The 26,868-nt window shown below is 41.7% G+C and overlaps 1 protein-coding gene across 1 annotated transcript; it reads left to right on the top strand.

The window, feature by feature from the left end:
- Positions 1-290: 290 nt before the first annotated feature.
- Positions 291-23,856, top strand: LOC145360621 (dnaJ homolog subfamily A member 1-like). The gene is made up of 8 exons (XM_080215962.1): positions 291-389; positions 678-817; positions 9,335-9,515; positions 13,329-13,433; positions 15,607-15,834; positions 15,938-16,168; positions 21,570-21,670; positions 21,755-23,856. Exons 2-8 carry the CDS (start codon positions 686-688, stop codon positions 21,965-21,967), a joined length of 1,191 nt encoding a protein of 396 aa, XP_080072088.1. The 5' UTR covers positions 291-389; positions 678-685; the 3' UTR covers positions 21,968-23,856.
- Positions 23,857-26,868: the final 3,012 nt, after the last annotated feature.

The raw sequence follows: 26,868 nt of genomic DNA, 5'->3' as shown, positions 1-26,868 counted from the left end.
TTGGGGGCGTGGCTGGCCGGGAGAGGGCGGGGCTGAGGGCCGAACGGGCCAGGCTGTTCCGGAGACTACACGGGGGCGGCGAGCCCATGAGTGGGCCGGGCTAAGGGCTGGACTGGCCAGGCAGTTCCTGAGAGAGGGCGGGGCGAGCGCTGGAGTGGGCCGGGCTGAGGGCTGAACTGGCCAGGCAGTTCCTGAGAAGGGGCGGAGTGAGCCCTGGAGGGGGCGGGGCCCATCTAGAATTTTCTGCCGCTCCCGTTTAAATGTCTGGAGCCCGCTTGCGCGTGCGCGGTTTCCGTCTGTCGGTGGCTTTTGTGGGTTGGGTGTTCGATCGCAGCGGCTCCCTTTAAATCATAACATCAATAAACCCCCAGGTTTATCCAGCACGAACGGTGGGTGGTGTATTTATAGATAAATATATTTGTGTGCCCATATATGTGGGGTTTGATGTATTTATATTTGTGTGTGAGGGGTTGGCGTCATAATGACAGGCTGTGCTGATTGTCAGCCTCATTAACCTCTCCCTCCAGCCTTATTGCTGTAAGTAATCCCAGTCTCTCTATGTAGAGGGAGATTTCCCATCCAGCCAGGAGCAGACCACATTGTTAATGCCGTTTAAAAGCATAACAGCATGTTGTAGAAACCCAAATTTGACTTGTATTGTTTTCGTTCATTTGCAGGCGCAGCCATGGTGAAGGAAACCGCTTATTATGATATCCTGGGTGTTAAACCCAACGCCTCATCTGAGGAGATCAAGAAGGCATATCGGAAACTCGCCCTGAAATATCACCCCGATAAGAACCCCAACGAAGGGGAAAGGGTAAGATAGCCACTTGTTGTAGAGGAGCTTCCAGAATATTCCTTCCCCCACTGGGCACTGAGCTATCACTGGGGAATTGAAACCACAACGGGAACCATTTCAAACACAACCTTGGTCTTATCGTCACCCACACACTTTCACCCGATTGTGTAGATTCTGATACCAGCATAGGATGCTAATAATTTAAATTGTTTATATAGTGCTTTTAATACAGTTAAGAGGTTTACATAAAAATATACAGACACAGAAACATACATAGAAGTTAGGCATGATGTGGAGATACTGGCATTGGACTGGGGTAAACACAGTAAGAAGTCTCTCAACACCAGGTTCAAGTCCAACAGGTTTATTTGGTAGCATGAGCTTTTGGAGTGCTGTGCCTTCTGATGAAGAGGTGGTGCTCTGAAAGTGCATACTACCAAATAAACCTGATGTGAGATTTCTTATTGTAGAAGATTAGAGGAGGAGGCCATTTGGCCCTTTTGAGTCTGCTCTGCCATTCATTACAATTGTGGCTGATCATCCAACTCAATAGTCTAATATAGTGGAGAGGTTTTAAGGGTGGTGTGGTGGCACAGTGATTAGCATTGCTGCCTCACAGTGCCAGGGACCAGGGTTCAATTCCCAGCTAGGGTGACTGTGTGGAGTCTGTATGTTGTCTGTGCTTATGTGGGCTTCCAGTGTGTTCTCTGATTTCCCCCCACAGTTTGAAAGACATGCTGGTTAGGTGCATTGGCCATGCTAAATTCTCCTTCTGTACCTGAACAGGTGTCAGTGTGTGGTGGCTAGGGGATTTTCACAGTAACTTTATTGCAGTGTTAATGTAAGGCTACTTGTGACACTAAAAGCTTTAACTCTACACCTTTAATGTTAGTTAAAATGGATTTTACAGGTACATGTTGATCAAAATTTAAGACTGAGCTACATAGTGATTTTTTTAAAAAATGTTTATTAGTATCACAAGTAGGCTCACATTAACACTAATGAAGTTACTGTAAAAAATCCTCTAGTTGCTATACTCTGGCCCTGTTCAGGTACACTGAGGGAGAATTTTGCATGGCCAATGCACCTAACTAGCATGTCTTTTGGACTCTGGGAGGAAACTGGAGCACCCAGAGGGAAAATACAGACACAGGATGTGCAAACTTCATACATTCAGTAACCCAAACTGGAATTGAACCCGGGTCCCTGGTACTGTGAGGTAGAGTGCTAACTACAGTGCCACCATGCTGCCTGATTTAAGGATAACGAAAAGTCTGATCAGAGATGTAGGGTGGGATTTCCAGCTATCCCCAAGGGTAGGTCCTGCTGAAGATGATTCTCATAGTCATAGAATCAGATGTACAGCATGGAAACAGGCCCTTCAACCCTACTTGTCAATGCCAACCAGGTTTCCTGAACTGAATTAGTCCTATTTGCCTGCATTTGGTCAACTCCCTCTAAACCTTTCCCATCCATGTACCTGTCCAAATGGCTTTTAAATGTTGTAATTGTATCTGCCTCTACATCTCCTCTGGCAGCTCATCCCCTCTCATCTTAAACCTATGCTGTCTAGTTTTGGATTTCCCTACCCTTTCTATGCACCCCTCCCGCCCCCATGATTTTATAAACCTCTAAGGTCACCCCCTCAAGCTCCCACCTACTCACCAGGAAAAAAGTCTTAGCTTATCCAGCCTCTCCTTCCAATTCAAATGTTACCTTGTAAATCCTTGTAGATTTACAAGGTAACATCCTTGTAAATCATTCTAGCACCCTTTCTAGTTTCATAACATCCTTCCTATAGCAGGATGACTACAGCAGGTTTCTCCAGGGCGTGATGGGCAGACTATGAAAAATGCCATAGACGTCGGCAGGACCAGAAGATCCTGCTGTTGGCCAGAGGCAAGCCACTTCCACCACTGGAAAACATGGGGGTGTGGTTATGGATAGGAAATGCTGCCTAGGTCTTTAAGGAAGAAAGAGAAGGTTAGGGAGGGAAGTCTGAGCCTCGGGTCTCTGTAGCTGTAGGCGTACCTGCTAAAAATGCACCAGTTAAGATCTTGTAAGCTCAGGTGGCCAAAATTAGATGAGCACCGGTATGTTGGAGGATTGTGGACTTAGCTGTCCATATTTTTGTTTACACTGTTTCAAATAACCTTTAGTTGCTGAAGGGTAGAATGTGGGAGACCAGCCAGGGGTGCATTAGAATAGTCAAGTCCAGAAGTAACAATGTCATAAATGGGGGTTTCAATAGCAGATAAAGTGGTAGAGGATAAAGTCAGATGATATTACAGAGATGGAAATAGGTGGTCTTAGTAATGGCATAAATATGAGAGTAGAAGCTCATCTCGGGGTCGAATATGTCCCCAAGGTTGCAGTCTGGTCGAGCCTCGGATAATTGTCAGGGAGAGGGATGGAGTCAGTGGCTAGAAAACAGGTTGTGAAGGGCACTGAAGGCAATGGTTTTAATTGTCTAAATAGTAAATAGGGAAAATGTTTGCTCATCCAGTAATGGATGTTGGACAAGCAGTCTGATAATTTAGAGAAGTGAAAGGATGAGAGAGGTCGTGGTGAAGTTGAGCTGAGTGTTTCTTGCATTGCATTCAGAGACTATTTTGGATGACATCACTGAGGGCTGCATCTAGATGAGAAATAGGATGTGGCCAAGGAAAGATTCTTGGAGGACACAAGGAGTAATAGTGCGGGACCAGGAAGAGAAGTGATTGAGTTTGATTCTTTTGCTGCACTGGGTAGATCAGAATGCAGCCAAGTGAATGCAGTCCCATCCAGCTGGATGTTAATAAGAGAGTTGTTGGGGCCAGATCAGAAACTCCAAGCTTTACTGTGGAGTTAGTCTGGACCACAACATTTTTTTATTTTTGACATTAAGGCAAACATAAGGTGTTTTGCTGCAAGTATGATTCCATTGACACACTGGGAAGCTTTTATTAAAACAAACTTTATTTAACAGCACAGTTAAAATATAACAAAAGGAATTAGCATGACTTTTACCAATTGAAAATACTTAAACATGACACAGTATAATTCTTAACAGCTAACCATTTCTAAAGTTCCAATGTAAGCAATATCTCACATATTGACATCCTTCAGAATCAGCACAAAACAGATATGCTCACGTAAGTGCTACGTTCCCAGCCTTTTAACTCTGCTGGACAGATGTTGTCTGACTCCCACATAACAGCCAGAGAAAGGGTCTTGTCTTCTGGCAAATCCCAGTCTCCAAATTCAGAGAGAGAGAAAGCTATCCCTCTCTAAAGATCCCATCCTGCAACTGAGCTAATTTCTTTGTAAGCCTTGTCCTGCCCAGTCTCTGAAATTTTCCTGTCAATCAACCTAACCAAACCCCACTTTGAAAAACCCCAGAAGAAAACACTAAAATAACCAAACTGCATTAACCTAGATTTTAAAAAAACAGCAATTAGGAGCAATTATGCTGCTGTAGTGTTAATAGGGTCCGCCACTTACAGACAAAGCAGCACCAATAATACAACTGACTGTTAAAACAAATTTTGCACAAGAAACATGACGTATGTTGAAGCTGTTAAGCAGCTGTTCAAGTAGCTGTGGTGTGTGAGGTTGTTGGTCCGATTGTGTTTCTGGACAGTTCCCACTGTATTAATGGGTGACTCGTTTTGATCATTAACTGGCACTTGAGTGGTGTGAATGTTACTTGCTGATTGTTGGCCAGCTGTTGTGCAGCAGTGGTCAGCACTGCTGTCTCACAGTGCCAGGGACTCAGGTTTGGTTCCGGCCTCAGGTCACTTTGTGCAGAGTCTGCACCTGGGATTCCTCTGGGTGCTCCAGTTTCCTGCCACAGTCTGAAAGATGTGCTGGTTAGGTACATTGGCCATACTAGATTCTCTGTCAGTGTACCTGAACAGGCCCCAAAGTGTGGCGGTCAGGGAATTTTCACAGTAACTTCATTGCAGTGTTAATGTAAGCTTACTTGTGACAATAAACTTTAAAGTGGAAACTTTAAATCTTTAAACATACAGACATGGGCTGCATATTATCTGAGAAAGCGTGAATGGAATATCTGCAATTGTTACGAACTTTATGATGTAACAGCTAGTCTGGAAAACTGTAGTGATGTCTTTAGAGAGCGATGATTCTATCCAACTACCACATCCAGCTTTCAGGTTCACCAGGGTTTCTTGCTACGACATTTATTTCTGTGGTGTCTTAATGTCGGGGACAGTCACTGGCATCTCACTTCTGATATCCAACTTTTGTGCCAGTGTTTGAAAACTGCAGTTGAATGATCAGTAAAGCATTGGCATATAGCTTATTGGTAAGTGCTGTTTAATACTTGATGGTTATGAATCCTTTTATCATTTGATTTGATGGGATTGAGGGTTATAGATAGGCCTGATAGGCAGGGATGTGATTGGCACAACTTGTGGGCCGAAGGGCCTGTTTGTGCTGTAGTGTTCTATGATTGGGAATAGACTGATGGGATAGTGGTTGGTTCTCTGATTTTTGTGGCCAGGACCTGTTTCAAGCTTTCCAACCTTCCATCTCTACCGCAACAGAAAGATGGCACTCATAATTATAAAAATGTAACAGTTGTATGTACTATTGCTTCTCCACCTCCAACTTCAACACAATTTATCACACCATTCTCCTTTAGTACCTTCCCTCAGTTTAGTAGGATTTGCTCATGCATGGTTCAGCTCTCTGATCGTAAACTAGAACATCTGCAGCAATGGTCTCACTTCCTGCCTCTGCATTGGAGCAGCTAGAATTGCTACAATCTCAGCTGGTATTACTACTGGATGGGAAGATTCCAGAATAAACTCTGGCTCAAAAGCTCACAACTTTTTACCTTATTTTTTAGAAAACGTGAAGGAACAGTCACAGGACTGCTAATTTGTTTTAACGAGAAAAAAAATTATGATGCATTACTCTTTTACACCCCACTTTAGCTTCACAAGTGTATAGTTTTCAAAAATAACACCCCACCCTGAACTAAGTGGCCAATATCATTCACCTGATCTTCCATGGATTTCTTTCTTGATCCCTCCCGGCTGATTGTCACATGAGGGTTTCCAAAAGCCACTCCCAAAAAGACATGCTTTAAAATCTTCTTTCAAACAATATTTTCCCTCAGCTGTTTGCACTAAATGTCTGCTCCAAGTTTTCTAATTATTCTTTTAAATAAAGCTTCCATGTCACTTTGTAAAAGGAATCCAGCTCCGAGTTTTCCGCCTCCTTCCAGGCTTCCTCATCTTGGTTTGTAATGTTCATTCAAAATTCTACACAAACTCAGGTACTTGGTCCCTGACAGAATATTATTGCTTCAAAAATTGGAAATAAGGACACCAAGCCTTGATCGCTTCAGATATGTGGCTTGTCTGTAGTCAACCTCACCATCTGTTTGTCTCTTCTTGGGTCTGAGTTTAACATACATGGACAGTATCCTGTTCTAAAGGCAGTTCCTCTTTGTTCCATTAACATCAGATGTCTTGGAAGCTTTTCTTCGTTTGTCCAGTTGTTCTTTAAATTTCCTGCACTTATTTTCCTAACCATTACTCCATGCTATGGCTTTTCCTCTAGCAAAGCTCAGAGATGTTCCCCCCTCTAGCCTTCTAAAATCAACTATTCATTCAGCTGAAAAATGCACTCAAAGCTTTCTAACTTAGTGCCCTGGTTGCTAAGGAATGACTTCTCCCAATTTGTTTATTTTTCCCACTGTAATTTCCTTGAATCACAATAGAAGCACAGTTCAAACTGACTGAAATGCCTCACGTGTGCACTCCTTTGTTTAGCATGAATCTGAGTACTACTTCTCTTACTCAGAACCATTAAATTAAACCAGTTAAATCCATGTCTTATTTCTAATATTTAACAATATGAATTCACTACCTCTGTTTTCCTGACAGAATCCATAAAGGAAATCCTTGCTTTTTTTTTCTCTCTGGGCTGTGTTGTGCTTTAGCAACAATGTCTGACGTTGGATCACATTTAAAATACAACTGATGATACCCAGATCAAATCTGCATGGCTCGATGTCAACTGACCATTGATAAGAACATAAGAAATAGGAACAGGAGTAGGCCATCTAGCCCTTTGAGCCTGCCCCGCCATTCAATAAGATCATGGCTGATCTGAAGTGGATCAGTTCCACTTTCCTGCTCTCTCCCCATATCCCTTAATTCCCTTGTCTGTCAAAAATCTGTCTACCAGTGACTTAAATATATTTAGTGAGGTAGCCTCCATCACTTCAACGGGCAAAGAATTCCAGAGATTCACCACCCTTTGAGTGAAGAAGTTCCTCCTCAACTCTGATCTAAACTGCCCCCTCCTTATCTTAAGGCTGTGCCCTCTAGTCCTGCTATCCTTTCTAAGTGGGAAGAATCTCTCTACCTCTACCCTATCCAACCCTTTCATTATCTCCATGGCAGACTCAAAACATGGTCCTCAAACTCAGCCACAAACTCTACCATAGCCTTCTCCCTGATCACTAGCTGTGTCTGCAAACCTCAGTATCCTATTTAATTGAGCTGAGCTTCAGTTCACATATTACCAATGACAAAGCTTCTCAATCTCTTAGGCCCTTTTGCTGTTACAAAAGTTTCACGGATATTGAAATAATGCAAATTTTTTTTCTGCAAAAGAAACTGTAAATTGTAGCTTTCTTGCAGGAAAGTTTTTTTTCCAAAATGAAAGAAAGTGGGCTTGGGAGAAAACAGATTCTTGAAAGCTGGAAAAAAGATTTTAAAAAACTGGAAATACTTGGGCCTAGCAGCATGTTATGAAAGGTCTGTTGAATGTGAATAAAGATCTCAGCTTTGCTAGAAGAAAAGCTATAATACAGAGCAACAGCCAAAGAAAATGTTAACTGCTTCTCCGTAGACACTGTCAGATCTGTTGATAATTTTCAGCATTTTCATCTTTAAGAGCAGAGAGGATGCATGAGATGGCAACTTTGAAAGCATGGTTATGAGGAAGGAGTAAAGGGTTAAGTAACAATAGGACAATGGTGATGTCAGAGGAGAAGGGGCGAGATGGAGATTTAAGTCATCAAGATAAATCACAGTACAGAAGATGGGGGAGGATGAGACTAGTATACTAATCTCAGGCTTTTTACCAGCAACAAGGCAATACAATGGAAAATTTTCCACTTGCATGGATGAGTGCAGCTGCAATAACACTCAAAGCTCAACACTATCCAGGGCAAAACAGTCTGTTTGAAATCCAAGATACTACTTCAAACATTTACTCCCTCCACAACTTAGTGTAATGTAATGTCTTGCATTGTGTATAACATGTACTGCACGTTATATAAACAGTGCACTTCTACAATTTGCTGTGGCTTCAAAGATACTTCAACAAGGACTGAAGGTACATGGGAACACTACCACCTTTCATGTTATCTCTAAACACTACACTATCCTGACTTGCACATTATTTGCCTTTCCTTTCTTACTAACAGAACTGTGGACAGCAGTGATTCAAGAAGACAGCTCACCTTAAAACCCCCCTCTACCCCCACACCACCTTGAGGTCAGTTAGAGTCGACCAATTGGCCTTGCCAGTAATACCAACAATCTGAATGAATTAAAAATACACCTGACCCTTAAAGTTCGCTCAAAGTCTGACTACTGGAAATACCTTGATACTTTAGTTGAGATTTTTAAGTCAGTGGATTGTGTCAAAAGCGGGGCTTAAGTTGATAATGACATTCATAGTAGAATGTTTTTATTAATATTCGGGTGTTATGGCCCCAGTTACAGAAGCTTTCAGTGGATCAAAGTCTATAAACTTGTTCACAGTTCACTTGGCAATGTCTGCTATTGATGAGAAATGTATTAAAAGGTTGAGAGATATCCATAAAACCTATTTGGAATGTCACCCCCTCTCGATGGCAAACAATGACAATCTGGAGTTTGAATCTGTTTTGTAAGCTAAGCTGCCCTCTAATTTATTAATTTTGAGGTTTTTGGTGCCTTAATGTTTTTGTTTGATTCTTGTTTCAGATTGCAGATTACTAAATGTTACCAAATCCTCTTTATTAAATTTACAGTTTATAATGAGCAGTCATGCGAAAATCCAGGATATTTTTGGCTGCTTTGCAAAACAGCATCATTGAAAGCATCTACTGTATGATTTTTCTGTGTCACGAGTAACCTTTAGACTTGATACTGTCGAGACAACCAACAATACCCATCTACCTGGGCAGTTTTTAGTAGTATCTTTAGAGAGTGGTGTCCGTGTAAGCCCTTGTTGGATGAGTCTTCCAAAGGCAATTTCACTATTTTTGCACTTTATTATTAAGATGGCTTTTTATAAATGAGTTACCTGGGCAAGTCCGTTTACCACTTTTTGAAAAGGTATTTTTTCCTCAAATCATAGGTAGAGAAAGCTCTTCAGAAGAGAAAAAGACCCTAACAAAATCTTTCAGTTTTATGTTGAATTCTTGATTTAGTGATGTTAGAAATGTTTACAGCTGCAGAAGATAATTCAAATGTTTTTGTTCATTTCTAGTTACCTTTTTTATCTTGTTTCTTTTAATAGTTCAAGCTTATATCACAAGCCTATGAGGTTTTGTCAGATACTAAGAAGCGAGACCTCTATGACCAAGGTGGTGAACAAGCCATTAAGGAAGGAGGAGTAGGGGGTGGTGGTTTCTCCTCGCCCATGGACATCTTCGACATGTTCTTTGGTGGTGGTGGCAGAACGCAAAGGGAGAAAAGAGGTACACAGTCATTTCCCTAGTTCCATAGGGAGTTGGGTTGTGTGGGGAGGAGAAATTTCACAAATGAAAAATATACATTTTTCTAGTAGAAAGACAAAATAGTTGGTAAGCAATTTTGTGTTGGCCCCCACTCACATATAAGATGATCTAGATAATAATAGAAGCTGTTCCAGCAGTTTCCAAATCTACTGGTAGTCTGGAAATTCCACCATCTGGCTGGAGGACATAATATCCCAAAAGGAAAGCAAGAAAGGGTCCACTGGCTGCTCTCTCCCTACCGCCACTCCCGCCCCCCCCCCCCCCAGGCCTGGCTGCACGTGCACATTGAAACGAGGTTAGAGGTGAGAAGCTGCCAGTTGACTTGGTCCATATGTGATTCATGGAAATTTCATGGTTAAAATATTATGGATAATAATTTACAAAATAATCCACTTTCAAAGAATAGCTTCTGGCTTTAGTGTGTTAAGATGTTATCAAGTTCCAGTTTTTTTGAACTGACATCCAAAGAAGCATTTCTCATCCCTGGTCCTACCTTGTTGAAATTCTTCTGCAGCCTCTCTGTGGCTTTGTCTCGTCCTAAGGTAAAGCTCTCAAATTTGGCAACAAAGTTCTAATTGCTTCCTAGCCAGTGATTCACATAGATTTTATTATGACCTTGTTCTCTACCCATGTGTATGAAAACTGGGTACTAATACGTTTTCTCAGTTCACAACTTCATCCAGCTTGTTCTTCAGATTTAAAGATATTTTATCAGAACTTCCAAATCTGTTTTGAAATTGTTTTTATCTGTTCATAAGTTAATTCCATCTGACATCCGTCTGTCCAATCTATGATTGTCTTTGACCTCAAGAAGTCACTTTAGCACAGTCTCTTTTTGTGCTGTATGTAAGTTAATTTTGAACTTTGCACCCAGTGGGAGGAGGAGAGACTCCCAAATTCTTGCAAAGCATTGCAGATGCTGGAATCTGAAATGAAATCAGAAAATATTGGGAATGCGCAGTAGGCCAGGCAGCATCTGTAACACTTGAGATTGATGACCTTCATCAGAACTGGAAACAGTTTTGATGTCACGGATTTAAGTAAGTGTGGGGAAATGGGTGATGGAGGAAAGGATAAATCATAGAATCCTACAGTGCTGAAGGAGGCCATTCGGCCCATCGAGTCTGCATCAATCTCAATCCAATCCAGGCCCTTATCCCCATAATCCCATACATTTACCTTATCTAGTTCCCCTGACACTAAGGGGCAATTTAGCATGGCCAATCCACCCAACCTGCACATCTTTTGGAGTATGGGAGGAAACGGGAACACGGAGGAAACTCATGCAGACATAGGAGAACGTGCAAACTCTACAGTGACCCAAGCTGGGCCCTGGCTCTGTGAGGCAGCAATACTAACCACTGTGCCACCCCAAAAAAGGAATCCCATGGAAGGTAATTAAATGACTGAACAAAAGCTGGATGTTAATGGACAATAAAAAACAAAAAATGACTTGAGTACAAAATGGAGGGAAAAAAATCCTTACCAGCAGCTACTGTCTGGGGGGAGTCGGGGGAGGAATTGGGAACAGAGGTTATGGTTAGAATTGCTAAACTTGCTGTTGTGAAGCCTTAAAATGTTCAATTGAAAGAGGAATCACTATCTTAAGATTCTGTTGCGCTTCACTGGAACAGTCTGAGAGAGACTGAGGGAGAATTTTCCTTTTATTGATTGGAGTTAATCTGTTGGTTCTATCTAATATGTAGTTTTCTGATCTCGCTTTTGATTCAACAGGCATTTAATTTTAAAGTAAGAAGCAGGCTTTTCCATTTATGCTGGCTATGTTTCAAGATGCAGTTGTATTGGGTGGATTTTTCCCAAGGTGGGTCTAATAATGGGCAGAGGAAGACTAGTGGGAGGTCCAAAACTCAGTTTCACGCAGGTGTATAGTGATGGCAGGATCTTCCACTACTGTCCACTATGGCAGATCGCAATTCCCACAGAGGCTGACTTGGAACTGACTTGCATCCTGCTAAAGGTAAGGCCTGACCAAAATCAGTCCTTCCCCTTCTCTACCCCTACCCAATCATCTGTGATGTTCCCAGGGGATAGCCTGCTGGTGCAGAAACATATGAAGAAAGCTTGGGGCTGCCTCCAGAGTTTGGGGTGGAGGCCTCCTGAGACCGTGGACCCTATGGAGTACACAACAGGCAGCATTTATGAGTTGGATCTTTCAGCTTCATTATATTTTGAGGAGGTTCCTCTTCCAGCTTCAGTGTGTTCAACAGTGGATTAGTTGTATCCTTATGCCTTTTAAAAAATGGTGCCTGGATACATTAATGGAGCAAGAGCTATCTAGCACATCCACTGTGCGAAACATTGCAACCCCATGCATATTTAATGAGGCTAAGGCCCATGATACAATGTGAATTCCCATTGGCCTCTACAGAAGGAGACTCTCCACATTCCTAACCCCACCATGGGCTTACTCCTGGATGGGAAAATTACACCAACTGTTTCTCATCGACTGTCGAGCATACATTAAAATCTGATCAGCCCAACCTGTTAAATTTGGCAAGTTACTTGCTGTTTGTAAAGCATTCACTTGTACGAGAGCACTATTGAGATATAAACATAGTGTCTTCAAGGACACATTGTCCTTCATGCTGAGCTCAGCTTCATATCATTTCTAAATATTAAACTTGGTGTTGGAGAAGCTGAACTCGAGCTTTGTGCTGCCAATAAGTGCCGAGGATGAAACCTGCTGATAATGCTGCTTTTTTAAAAATTCAATCTGGCCTAATTTGAGGCAGCAAATGAGTATTCCTGCTGCAAGAGCACTTGTAACAGATCGTAATGAGCTGAGAAGACCTGCTTTTATATTTTATTTGTCCTGGTAACAAATTATCAATGTATCTTCAAATTTGCACATGCATTTGAAACAGATTGTGATGTAGACCAGAGAGGTGCAGCAAGCATTATTGAGCTTTAATAGGAACCTCCACTCTGCCAGTGTCTACTCTTGTATAACTCCAGTTACTTTTCTAATGAATCTAAGGAGGGTTAGTTAAAACAAAGCAAATCTAAAGTGTATCTTTTTTCTGTTAATCTATTTACAACTGTTTAGCAGTTTACAACCAAATGCACGCTTAAGAAGAGTGATTATTCTATCATATCCAAGTCAGTCATAACATAATAAGGAAAGTTTGTTGGATAACTGGATTCATTATGAATGATCAGGATAGTGAGTGGATCTTGGGGTCTGAGATATTGAACCAGAGATAAATAATCTAGAGTAAAACATGTGGGTATTTCCCATAATGTTCAACACTGTTCAATAATGTATTAAGTTTCTCTGTCTACTTTTGCAAGATGCATGCTTTGTTGCCTTAAGGCTGTTAGGTGCAAGAGATTTGATGTTTTGAGTCACAATACACATTGACAGAATCATAAGTTAGAGTGCCACTAACCTAATTCTTGGAATATGTCTTTTATGTGCCCTGCTTGCACCATAAGTTGTACACAATGAAACAAGTCAAAAGAATGAACATGCAACATGGAGGCTTCATGATTAATCTTGTAATAGTATTGGAATGATAAATGAAATATGTACTAACACTGGTGATTGAGGTATTAAAAATATATCAAGGAGGGACTATGCAGTCCAGCAGATGTTAGCCAAGAACACCAGGACTAAGCATCTTTTATCCAGTATGTCTTGGTTTTTGGAACTTATTTTCCATGGCACATCAGTTTAAATGTTCTCTGCATTTTCAGAGATTGTGTTTGGATGTATATTGATATGTATTGCCTGCATTGCCTGTTTGTACCTAGGTAAGGATGTTGTTCACCAGTTGGCTGTTACACTTGAAGATCTTTACAATGGAGCAACAAGGAAGCTGGCATTGAAGAAAAATGTCATTTGTGATAAATGTGATGGTGAGTATCAAAATATTCTTCAAAGCTTTCTAATGTGAGGAAGTTTGGCTGAAGCTCCACCTTAGAATCTCCAGCTTCCCTTCCTGTCCTCATCTAACCAGAACAGCTTCTGTCCTGAGTTGAAAGGGAGGGGTTTCAACAAATAAGGTTGGTGGAAGAATAGCTACAGAACCTGTGAAACAGATGGAAACAAATATAGTGAAGGACAGCGATCATAGAATCTGACAGTGCAGAAGGAGGCCATTCGGCCCATCAAGTCTGCACTAACCACAATCTCACCCAGACCCAATCCCCATAACCCCATGCGTTTAACCCTTGCTTGTCCCCCTGACACTGAGGGGCAATTTAGCATGGCCAGTCCACCTAACCAGCACATCTTTGGGTCAATCTGCCAACTCAGGAAAAGGCTGAAGACAAAGTTATGGAGACACATAACCATTGCAGATAGGAGAGAAATTAGAATATGGTGAAGAGGAAAAAGATGAGATAGCTGGGAAAAGAGTGCCAGAGTGTAGTATTAGGTTGCACCGGTTATTTACATGTTGACGCACAGAGCATTAAAAATAGTCAAGGAACTGGAGACACTAATTTGAAAGCATGACAATTTACAAATGTTCTAATTTTCTACTTAGGGGCTAAGAACATAAGAAATAGGAGCAGGAGTAGGCCATCTAGCCCCTCGAGCCTGCCCTGCCATTCAATAAGATCATGGCTGATCTGAAGTGGCTCAGTTCCACTTTCCCGCTTTCTCCCCATAACCCTTAATCCCCTTGCCTACCAAAAACGTACCTACCTGTGTCTTAAATATATTTAGCAAGATAGCCTCCACCACTTCAACGGGCAGAGAATTCCAGAGATTCACCACCCTTTGAGTGAAGAAGTTTCTCCTCAACTCTGTTCTAAACTGCAACCCCCCCCCCCCCCCTCCAATCTTGAGGCTGTGCCCTGTAGTCCTGCTGTCCTTTCTGAGCGGGAAGAACCTCTCAACCTCTACCCTATCCATCCCCTTCATCATCTTATACGTCTCAATAAGATCCCCCCTCACCTTCTAAACTCCGAGTACAAGCCCAGTCTATTCAGCCTCTCTTCATAGCTCAACCCCCTTAACTCTGGTATCAGCCTAGTGAACCTCCTCTGCACTCCTTCCAAGGCCAAAATATCCTTGCTCAAGTGTGGCGACCAAAACTGCACACAGAACTCCAGCTGTGGCTTCACCAGTGCCCTGTACAGTTGCAGCAAGACCTCCCTACTTTTATATTCAATCCCCCTCGCTATGAAGGCCAGCATCCCATTTGCCTTCCTGATCACCTGCTGCACCTGTAGGCTGGGTTTTTGCGACTCATGTACAAGGACCCCCAGGTCCCTCTGCACTGTAGCATGCTACAGCTTTTCGCCCTTTAAATAGTCGTCCCTCCTACTATTATTCCTGCCAAAGTGTATAACCTCACACTTGCCAACATTGTATTCCATCTGCCAGGTCCTCGCCCACTCGCTTAGCCTATCTAGATCCCTCTGCAGACTTTCTACACCCTCCACACAATTTGCTTTTCCACTTATCTTTGTGTCATCAGCAAATTTTGACACCCTACACTCCTCCCTCCTCCAGATCATCTATATGGTAAATAGCTGAGGCCCCAGCACCAATCCCTGGGGCATTCCACTAGTCACCAACTGCCAATCCAAATAGCACCCATTGACACCTACTCTCTGCCTCCTCAATCCACACTAACACCTTACCCCCAACTCCATGCCCCCTAACCTTCTGTAACAACCTTTTGTGGGCAAAATAAAAGATAACAGCAGCTATTGGGAATCATGGTTTTCCACTGGGTGTACCGTTTCCTCCCACAGTCTGAAAGCTTTGCTGGTTAGGTGAATTGGCCGTGCTAAATTCTCCCTCTATACCCAAACAGGTGCCGGAGTGTGGAGACTAGGGGATTTTCATATAATTTCATTGCAGTGTTAATGTAAGCCCACCTGTGACTGATAAATAAATTTTAAACTTTAAATAAGTCTTCATTGAACGAGCTGGAGTAACTGGAAAGCTGTGGCACAATGTATATTTTTAAAGCTTTATTCCCAGCGTACACTTGAATTATACGGTGCTCTGTCTGACAAACAGGCAAAAAGGTTTAATTCTATTCTTCCTCATCCTGCCTTTATTTTAAATCAGGTTTTGGAGGTAAGAAAGGAGCTGTGGAAAAATGTCCAAACTGCAAAGGCAGAGGAATTGAAATCCACGTACAGCAAATTGGACCCGGAATGGTACAACAGATTCAGACAATGTGCTCGGAATGTCACGGCCAGGGTGAACAGATCAATCCAAAAGACCGATGCAAGAACTGCAATGGACGCAAAATTGTAAAAGAGAGAAAAATACTTGAAGTTTATGTAGACAAAGGTGAGTTAAGATGAGGAAGGATATTTGATGTTCAGATCTTGTAAAGCTATTCCATAAAATAATTTTATTAATGACACGGAATTAATTATTGAGTTTATTTCAGGTATGCAAGATGGACAGAAGATAACTTTCCGTGGGGAGGGCGACCAGGAGCCTGGATTAGAACCTGGTGACGTTATCATTGTACTGGACCAAAAGGACCATGATGTATTTCGAAGGCATGGGAATGACTTAGTGATAAAAATGGAAATCCTGCTAGTGGAAGCTTTGTGTGGTTTCAAAAGAACAATAGGAACACTTGACAAAAGGACACTGCTGATTACTTCAAGTCCAGGTGAGAGTAAAAACTACATTAGTGCTATTTAAAAGTTCTAAAGCAATGATATCCAAATATTATTGAAAGCAATTCCAGAATGTGATTCAGATTTGGTTTGTCACTATTATATTTTCTGCTATCTACTTGGTTGCAATAGATCTCTAAAACTAACTTTAGAATAATCCGGTGTAGAAATTTAATATTTTTCATATTCATTTAACTACTGCAAAAGCTCTTTTTTTATTCATTTCCACTAGAGCAAGAGATATTATAATCTTGTTATCGAAGAATCCCTACAGTGCAGGAGATGACCATTTGGCCCATTCTGACTGACAACAATCCCATCTAGGTCCTATCCCATATCCCCACACATTTACCCACTAATCCCTCTAACCTGCGCATCCTGGGACACTATGGGCCAATTTAGCATAGCCAGTGCACCTAACCCACACACCTTTGGACTGTGGGAGGAAACCAGAGCACCCAGAGGTAACCCACACAGACATGGAGGAAATGTGTAAACTCCACATAGTGACCCAGATAGGAATCGACCCCAGGTCCCTGGAGCTGAGGCAGCAGTGCTAACTACTGAGCTACCGTGCCATTCATTAGAGGGATTGAAATCCACTTAAATCAAATCGGACCCAGAATGGAATTGGGCAGTTCATGATCCATGATAATTTTTCAAACCTGTTATCAGGTTACCTTTAAATTCTCAGAATTAGTTTGAAGGTGCAAAATGATAACCTTTTACATCTCCTAATCTAGAAGGACAAGGGCAGAGGGACACGGTAACACTGCCACTCTGCAAGTTCCCTTCAAGTTTCACCCCATTCTGACTAGAATTATATTGCTGTTCCTCTATTTGTCACCTGAGTCAAAGTTCTGGAATTTCCTCCCTAACAGCACTGAGATGTTCCTATACCACATGAACAGCAGCAGCTTAAGAAAGCAACTAATCACCTTCTCAAAGGCTATTATGAATGGGTAATAAACGCTGTCCTAGTCAAAAATGATCATACAAAGCTACCCTGCAATGAGTCTCTGGAGCACTTTTCCAGTTTAAAAAAACTTGATTTTACCTGCTTTCTAACCATATTCCCAGCAATCCAATGAGCTATTATATTTGCCATAATGGTACTGTCATCAGATGCTTTTTAAAAATCCATGAGAGCCACATGGCCTACATTCCTTTCTGTCATTTTAGGTTAGTCAAGTATGACCTACCATTTAGAAATTTGTGCTGGCTGACTTCGATTAACTCTCGTTTCTCCAGTTACTCCTAGTAATTCCATCTAAATTCTTCTAGCATTTCCTGAGCTTGAGCCTTCCCATCTCAATGACTTGAACAGGAATAGTGTGTAGAAGTGATTACATTGTTTCTTCCAGGTCTCCAGCATGAGGTGTGCAAGAATTCTACTTTACCAACAAGAGAATAAAGAATAACTGGCCTATAATGGCTTATCCATGTTGGCTTTATGGGAGAGGGATGCCATGCTTTTGTCCTCTGGCACGATTTCCTTTTCCAAAGATGCTTAGTATTAGAACATAGAACATTACAGCGCAGAACAGGCCCTTCGGCCCACAATGTTGCGCCGACCAGTTAAAACAATGACCCACTCACCTAAACCAATCCCTTTTCGTCCATAAACCTATCCACGGATCTCTTAAACGCCCCCAAACTAGGCGCATTTACAACCGCAGCAGGCAGGGCATTCCAATCCCTCACCACCCTCTGGGTAAAGAACCTACCCCTGACATCCGTCCTATAACTACCCCCCCCTTAATTTAAAGCCATGCCCCCTCGTGCTAGCTTTCTCCATCCGAGGAAAAAGGCTATCACTGTCCACTCTATCTAAACCTCTAATCATCTTATATGTTTCAATAAGATCCCCTCTTAGCTGCCTTCTTTCCAGCGAAAACAACCCCAAATCCTTCAGTCTCTCCTCATAGGACCTCCCCTCCATACCAGGCAACATCCTGGTAAACCTCCTCTGCACCCTCTCCAAAGCCTCCACATCCTTCCTGTAATGTGGGGACCAGAACTGCACACAGTACTCCAAGTGCGGCCGCACCAGAGTTGTGTACAGTTGCAACATGACGCTGTGACTCCTAAATTCAATCCCCCTACCAATAAACGCCAAGACACCGTATGCCTTCTTAACAACCCTATCTACTTGATTCCCAACTTTCAGGGATCTATGTACACATACACCTAGATCCCTCTGTTCATCCACACTCTTCAAAGTCCTCCCGTTAGCCCTATACTCAACACATCTGTTATTCCTACCAAAGTGAATTACCTCACACTTCTCCGCATTAAACTCCATCCTCCACCTCTTGGCCCAGCTCTGCAACCTGTCCAAGTCTTCCTGCAAACTATGTCACCCTTCCTCACAATCTACCACACCTCCGACTTTGGTGTCATCAGCAAATTTACTAATCCACCCAACTATACCCTCATCCAGATCATTAATAAAAATTACAAACAGCAGTGGCCCCAAAACAGATCCCTGAGGCACACCACTCGTAACTGAACTCCATGACGAATATTTACCATCAACCACCACCCTCTGTCTCCTATCTGCTAGCCAATTCCTGATCCAATTTCCTAGATTACCCTCAATCCCATACATCTGCATTTTCTGCAGAAGCCTACCATGGTGAACCTTATCAAACGCCTTACTAAAATCCATATATACCACGTCAACTGCCTTACCCCCATCCACCTCTTTGGTCACTTTCTCAAAAAACTCAGAGGTTAGTAAGGCACGACCTACCCGCTACAAAACCATGCTGACTATCACTAATCAATTCATTACTCTCCAAATAACTATAAATCCTATCCCTAATAATTTTTTCTAAAACCTTGCCCACAACAGAAGTGAGACTCACCAGTCTATAATTCCCAGGGAAGTCTCTGTTCCCCTTCTTAAACAATGGGACAACATTCGCTATCCTCCAATCTTCCGGTACTATACCAGAGGCCAACGACGACCTGAAGATCAGAGCCAGAGGCTCTGCAATCACTTCTCTTGCCTCCCAGAGAATCCTAGGGTAAATCCCATCCGGACCAGGGGACTTATCTATTTTCAAACCCTCAAGAATATCCAGCACATCCTCCTTTATCAACTGTAATACTGTCTATTCTACTCCCCTGCAACCCAGTGTCCTCCTCAGCAATATTCATGTCCCCTTGCGTGAACACCGAAGAGAAATATTGGTTCAATGCCTCTCCAATCTCTTCCGGTTCCACACATAACTTCCCTCTGCTGTCTATAACTGGCCCTAATCTTGCCCTAACCAACCTTCTGTTCTTGACATACCTATAGAACGCCTTAGGATTAAGGAGAATCCTATCAGCCAAAGTCTTCTCATATCCTCTTTTAGCCCTTCTTAACTCACTCTTCAACTCCCTCCTAGCCAATCTAAAGTTTTCTAGTGCACTACCCGAGCCCTTGAGTCTCATCTGAACATAAGCCTCCTTTTTCTTTTTAACCAACGAATCAACTTTTTTAGTGCACCACGGTTCCCTAGCCCTACCAATTCCTCCTTGCCTGACCGGGACATACCTATCACGGACTCGCAGTAGCTGCTCCTTGAAAAAACTCCACATTTCAGACGTTCCCAGTCCTTGTAATCTCCTAGTCCAACCTGTGCTTCCTAATTCTCTCCTAATAGCCTCATAATTACCCTTCCCCCAGCTAAAACTACTGGCCTGAGGTTCATGCCTATCCCTTTCCATCACTAAGGTGAACGTAACCGAATTGTGGTCACTATCACCAAAATGCACACCAACTTCCAAGTCTAGCACCTGGTCTGGCTCACTTCCCAGCACCAAATCCAATATAGCCTCACCTCTAGTTGGCCTATCTACATACTGAGTCAAAAAACCTTCCTGCACGCTTTGTACAAAAACTGACCCCTCTAACGAGCTAGAGCTATAGCAATTCCAATCAATATTAGTAAAGTTAAAGTCCCCCATAACAATTACCCTATTACTTTCACTCCTAACCAGGATTGTCTCCGCAATCCTTTCCTCAACCTCTCTAGAACTTTTAGGAGGTCTATAAAAGACTCCCAACAGGGTGACCTCCTCTCCTATTTCTAATCTCTGCCCATACTACCTCAACAGACAAGTCCTCATCAAACTTCCTCTCTGACACTGCGATACAGTCCTTGACCAATAATGCTAGCCCTCCCCCCGCCCCTTCTACTCCTTCTCTACTCTGACTAAAGCATTTGAACCCCGGGACCTGCAACAACCATTCCTGACCCTGCTCTATCTGTGTCTCTGAAATGGCCACAACATCAAAGTCCCAGGTACTGATCCACGCTGCAAGTTCATCCACTTTATTGCGAATACTCCTCGCATTAAAGTATATGCATTTCAAACCCTGCTCTGCCCCACCCCCACAATGTTGTGCATTGCAGTCCCCATCTATGCCCCCCCTCACTTTCACCCCCTCTACTCAGGATCCCACCCCGCCTCCGAGTAGTCAACCTCCTGATATTTCTGCTCCAGATTCCCTCATGATAGATCTCCTGTAAGCAATCAGATTTACTGTTAGTCAAGTATTAAGGAACCAAGGTTGATAGATGTTAAGATTCTGATCCAATCTTGGTCTAATGGAATAATAGACCAGGTTCATGGGATGTGGTTGTCTCTGGCTAGGCCAGTGTTTATTATGGACCCATAATCTACCCATCCGTAATCGCCTTTGAGAAGATAAGCTGCTGCCTTCAGCTGCAGTCAATGTAGTATAGGAACACACATGTTGCTGTTAGGAAGGAAATTCTGGAGTTTTGAACCAGCAACAAGTAAAGGAACGGTGATATAATTCCAAGAAACAGACTTTTCCTATTCCCTTTGTTCCTAAATTCTGATGGTTTGACCCAAAGTTAAAACAGATTCTTTATCAGCTTCAAAATCGTCATCCAGTTGATGGTTCTAATATCCCAAAATTCATCATCTTTTTGGTACTTGAGACAAAATAATTGAATGTTTCTGTTCAGTTACTCTTTGCATGGTTACCTACTCCTTTTGACTTTCATTATTGCTAATAGCCTAGACAAAGACTTTTAAACTAAATTTCTCTCTACTATTTCTAGGTCCAGATTTGTTTAATTTGCCCTGAATGTATGTTCATTTTTACTTTCAAATTTATTCTACTCATCCATGAAACAGCAACCTTTCATATTCCTGCTTTTCTTAATATAATTTACCCCCTGTTGAATGTGCACCATTGCTAATCTGCTTTGTTTTTGCTTTTTGTTCAGTTGGGGTAAGGGCCCTTTTTATTTTGCAGTCTATTTTTCCCAATTTAGTACCCTTTTTGTTTATTACTTAATAAAATATAGTGTACCAAATGGTTTGACGGTGTTCATTTTATTTTAATCTTGAATTTTATCTCTTTAGGTGAAGTTATAAGAGTTGGCAGCCTTAAATGTGTCCTTAATGAAGGTATGCCTATTTACAGAGACCCATTTGAGAAAGGACTGCTGATTATTCAATTCTCAGTAAGTATTAATACAGAGGGTAATGGTTACTGAAGACAGGATTGATAAATCTGGATAGTTACATTATTCTCACATCTTCTGTAGGTGAAGTTTCCACCATATGGTTGGATTCCACCGCAAAACCTGGCTGAGTTAGAGGATCTGCTTCCACCACGTCAGGAGATCATGATCACTGATGATATGGAACCAGTGGACTTAACAGAATGTCTCTCTGAAGATCAACACCGAAGTTATAGTGGGGAAGCATATGAGGAAGATCAGAAACCTAGAGGAGGAGTTCAATGTCAGACATCTTAAACAATGGGTGGCTAGTGTTAGAAAAAAGAATCTGTAATGCTTCAAAACTATTTTAATATTAAAAAGCATTGCTTTGGTTATCCTGAAAAAAGACTAAATTATAATTTCTTATGCATCATATGACCACAGGGTAGAACTAGCCTTTTTTCCTTTGCTTTGTGGAGAATATGGACTACAGGTTTTTTGTTACTTAAGAATTTATCCTGTCGTTGTAGGTACTGAAGCACTATGTATTTTGTCACCCTTGTCGTTTGTCCGGTGTTTGAGTATTTCTTTACACACAATAACACATCAATACCTAAACTGAAGAATATGAACGCCATTCTATTGGCCAATATATTGATGTCTAAATGCTCTTATTGTCATATCTGGTATTGCTTATAAGTGAGTGTTTTTCTGCTCTTCTGATAATAAAACTGGACCATGAAATCTGATCAGTCTGTTTAAAGAATTCACTTTCATCCAAAAAAGCCACAGTTCTGTTGCTGGAAAAAAGCAGAACTGCAGTATGTTTTGAACATCATGCCATTTATTCAGCATCTTTTTAAGAGGCGTCCCAGTGTACTTCACAGAAGAAAGACACGGTAATATGGAAGTGACTGCAAATCTTCGTGAAGGAGAAGTGCTTCCCCAAGGTGAAGAGGTTTAGGCAACTGTTTGTAGTGTTTGGACCCAATGCTCCTGAGACCCTGCTGAAGTGTTGGACAAGTAGAGAATTGCAAAGCCAAAAGAGAAAATGCTGGAAAGTCTCAGCAGGTTTGGCAGCATCTGTAAGGAGAGAAAAGAGCTGACGTTTTGAGTCCAGACGCTTTATTAAAGCTTTGACAAAGGGTCAGCTGGACTTGAAACATCAGCTCTTTTCTCACAGCTGCCGCTAGACCTACTAAGACTTTTCAGCATTCTCTTCTGGTTTCAGATTCCAGCATCCGTGGTAATTTGCTTTAATCCAGAGAAATGCAAAAGATCAGTTTATTCATAACCTTACATGGTCCAACTGACATGTTTTAGAAAATCAATAGTTATTGATGGAAACTTTTTGAATAACTTCAGTTTCTGTAGGTATGTTTTTAAATTCTTTCCATTATCATACTGCCATGAAGAAAGCTAGTGCTGCATCAGATTTTTAATACAATATTCCCCTCAAAGTAAATAGCATTTTGTGGCAGCCACACATGATTCTAGTTTCATTTTTTTTGTAGGAGAGATGGCCTTCATAAAATAATGGTACTAGAATCGCAATCAACATTTATATACTGTAACAATTGTTTGTCCATAATGATAAATGTTATGAAACAGGTGGAAGATTACTGACTAAAGGGAAATTACTGCAGATGCTGGAATCTGAAATGCAAAGGGAAATCTCAGCAGGTCTGATAGCATCTGTGGAGAGAGAATAGAGCCAACGTTTTAAGGCTGGGTGACCAAATCAATGACTCAATTTGAGTCTGATGCTCTGACAAAGCGTCAGCCAGACTCACTCAAAACGTTGGCTCTGTTCTCTCTCCATAGATGCTGCCAGACCTGCTGAGATTTTCCAGCATTTTGTGTTTTTGTTTCAGGATCAAATAGAGTCTGATTATTGTGAAAACAGCATTGTGTATATAGTGCTCTTATTGTAAAATATCCCAAGGTATTTCACACAACCATAATGAGACAAAGGAAGTGATAAAATTTGTGGGTTCGAGTCCCACTCCAGGATCTGAGCACAAAGATCCAGGCTTACCTCTAGTATAATGCTGAGGGAGTGCTGTTGGGAGATGCTGCCCTTCAGGCATGATGTTAAAACACTCTAGCAGAGTGTTCTAATGTCCTGATCAATATTTAGCCCTCAATCAACACTGAAAAGATGTGTGGGTTAGGTTGGTTGGCTATGCTAAACTGACACTAGTTTGGAGGGAGGGGGGGGCATTGGCAGGGTAAATATGTGGGGATATGGGGGTAGGGTTGGATTGCTGTCAATGTAGGTTTGATGAGCCAAATGGCAGCCTCTTAAGGATTTTTTGATTTAGTCATTCCTACATCAGTGTCATTAAAGAGTCTTGGGGTGAACAGGATGTGGTATGGACAGGGGTAGCATGAGCATTAAATGAGGTCAAGCTTCTGGAGGGTGCAAAATGGGTGGCTAGTCAAGAACATTGAAATAGATGTGTAGACTGGAAAAAGTGTACAAAATGTGGATAATTAATGAGAATACCAAAATATAACTGATGGAAGGTGAGAATGTTTGCAGTTATTGACTGGTTTGTATAACATTTGTTCATAATGCTGTTGTGATTGAAAATATATTAAACTAAAATGTAAAAGAATAAAACTTGTTGGCAAAATTAGGAACACTAATATGCTCTTGTAATCAATCAAGGTTTTGAAATGGCAGGGCTAAACATACCTTGTTGCAAATTAGACTGTCCACTGTCATCTTCAGTCAGCCAACATTCTATGGTGTCATTAAGCTAGAGTGTGAATCAGTTTTATATATTAATACACTGCTTTATATAAAAGATAAAGCTGAGACAGGAAGGATATAACTAGCTACCTGATTACTGTGTCTGGCTAATGAAAGATATTTTTTGACTCAACAAATTGCACTTAGCTAGCATCTTTCAATGTAGAAAAATACCCTTGGGTGATTCATAGAGGTGTAATTAGATGGAAAATAGCTGAAGGTAGATACTCACGTCAAGGAAAGCTTAGTCAAGGAGGTGGGTTTTAAAGGAGCCTTTTAAGATGAGATGAATGTGGAGCTTCCAGTAGTTGACTGATATAGGAGCAGAACTAGGCCATTCAGCCCACTGAGTCTGTGCTGCCATTCAATCATGGCTGATATGATTCTCATCCCCATTCTGCCTTCTCCCTGTGACCCTTGATCCACTTAATGATCAAGACCCTATCTATCTTTTAAAGTCACTCAATGACCTGGCCTCCACAGCCCTCTGGCAATGAGTTCCACAGATTTACCATGCTCTGGCTGAAGAAATTCCTCCTCAACTCAGTTCTAAAAGGTCATCCTTTACCCTGGGGCTGTGCCCTTGCATCTGGGTCTCTAGTCTAATGGAAACATCCTCACCATGTTACTATCTCAGCTTCTCAGTACTCTTAAGTTTCAGTTAGATTTGCCCCTCATCCTTTTAAACACCTTGAATGACAAAACCCTTCATTTCTGGGATCATTCTCATGGACCCTCTCCCAAGGCCAGCACATCCTTCCTAGGTATAGGGCCTGATACTGCTCACAATACTCCCAATGGGGTCTAACAAGAGTCATATATAGCTTCAGCAGTACATCCCTGCTCTTGTATTCAAGCCCTCTAGAAACAAATGCTAACATTGAATTATCTTCCTAACTGACTTGCCCAAAGAGGCTAGAAGTAATTTAAGGGACAGTTTTACACATCAGGGAGAGATTACAAGATGAATAGCATGATTTAAGGAATTGATACAAGAGAACAAGATTTTAAATGGGACATTATGGGAAAACCTTCAGGAGGAAGGTCAGGAAGGAATAGTGGCTGGTACAAGATAAGATACCAGTATCAGTGTTTTGGATGAACAAGTTCAGAGGGTGGAAGATGAGACACCACCAGAATTGTCAAGCCTGAAGGCATAAATGAGAACAAGAAGCACTGAAGCAGGGCAGGTGCTAATACCTGTCTTTGAGCATGATGCTGTGGACAATCATAGAATCCTTACTGAACAGGAGGAGACCATTCAGCCTGTACTGACAATTCCATCCAGGTAACCCCACTTACTTACCCTGCAAGTTTTTTGTTTTACATTCAGGGTGATGGGTGCCAAGAACTCTCTGCTAAGGGAGGTAGTGGAAACAGATACAACAGTGACATTTAAGGGGTGTCTGGACAATTAGATGAATGGGATGCAATAGACAGATACAGTCCCTGGAAGGGTAGGGGGTTTTAATTCAGTTGGGCAGCATGGTTGTTGCAAGCTTGGAGGGCTGAAGGGCTGTCATTTTTTTTCTTTGTCCTCCGACCTAAAGGGACAATTTAGCATAGCCAATCCACCTAACCTGCACATCTTTGGACTGTGGGAAGAAACCACACAGGCAGGGGAGAACGTGCAAATATCACAAAGTGACCTAAGCCAGGAATGAAACTGTGATCCTTTGCCCTGTGAGGTAGCATACCACCATGCCATTAACAGGCATAGTTGACTGGACTCAATGTGAACGTGTGAATGTTAGATTTGACTAACTTAATTTTTTTGATGCAACTAACATTTTAGAAAAGGGAGCATCTACATGGGGGATGTTTACTCAGAGCATTGAATAAAGCTTCACATAAGAGATTAAAGAATATTGAAGTGCATGTAATTGAAGGTAACTTGCCATAGGTTGCCAATTGACTAAACCGATTGGTAAGATGTGACAAGTAGTAACCACGACAGGGGACTTTAGCTTTTCAATATAAATGACTTTAATGAAGGAAGTTGTATTAGAAGACAGCACAAAGTGTATGGATGGGAGGCATGTGGGGGGACTAACATTACAGACTATCATGATTGCCTTATGACTTGGCACTTTCATTTGAAACCAATTTGTTTTCTGCAAGTAATCTAAGCTTCAGCCCAAGAACACAGAACTAACTAGCATTCAACTTAACAGCTTCTTTCCTGCTGCCATAAGTCTTTTGAATGGATCCATCTTAAACTGATCTTTTTCTACATCCTAGCTATGACTGTAACACTAACTCTGCACCCTCTCCTTCCCTTCTATGAACAGTATGTTTTTGTCTGTGTAGCGTGCAAGAAACAATACACGTGACAATAAAATCAAATAATTGACATTCATCCTTGTTATAGTGTAAAGCAGTTCACAAGCTAATGTTTAGTCTCATTTGCATTAAATTAGGCCACAGCCATGTTTCTAAAACCAGGTTTATTTTTAGC

The sequence above is a fragment of the Carcharhinus amblyrhynchos genome, chromosome 32, assembly GCF_965287045.1.
Source record: "Carcharhinus amblyrhynchos chromosome 32, sCarAmb.v2.hapA, whole genome shotgun sequence".
NCBI lineage: Eukaryota > Metazoa > Chordata > Chondrichthyes > Carcharhiniformes > Carcharhinidae > Carcharhinus > Carcharhinus amblyrhynchos.
The sequence above is the reverse complement of the archived record's forward strand: the minus strand, read 5'-3'. Positions and strand labels throughout refer to the sequence as shown.

Coding starts and splice junctions, on each gene's coding strand:
- LOC145360621 (XM_080215962.1), top strand. CDS start 686: ATGGTGAAGGAAACCGCTTATTATGATATCCTGGGTGTTAAACCCAAC. Junction 13,434..15,606: donor CATTTGTGATAAATGTGATG/GTGAGTATCAAA, acceptor ATTTTAAATCAG/GTTTTGGAGGTAAGAAAGGA. Junction 16,169..21,569: donor GCTGATTACTTCAAGTCCAG/GTGAGAGTAAAA, acceptor TTATCTCTTTAG/GTGAAGTTATAAGAGTTGGC.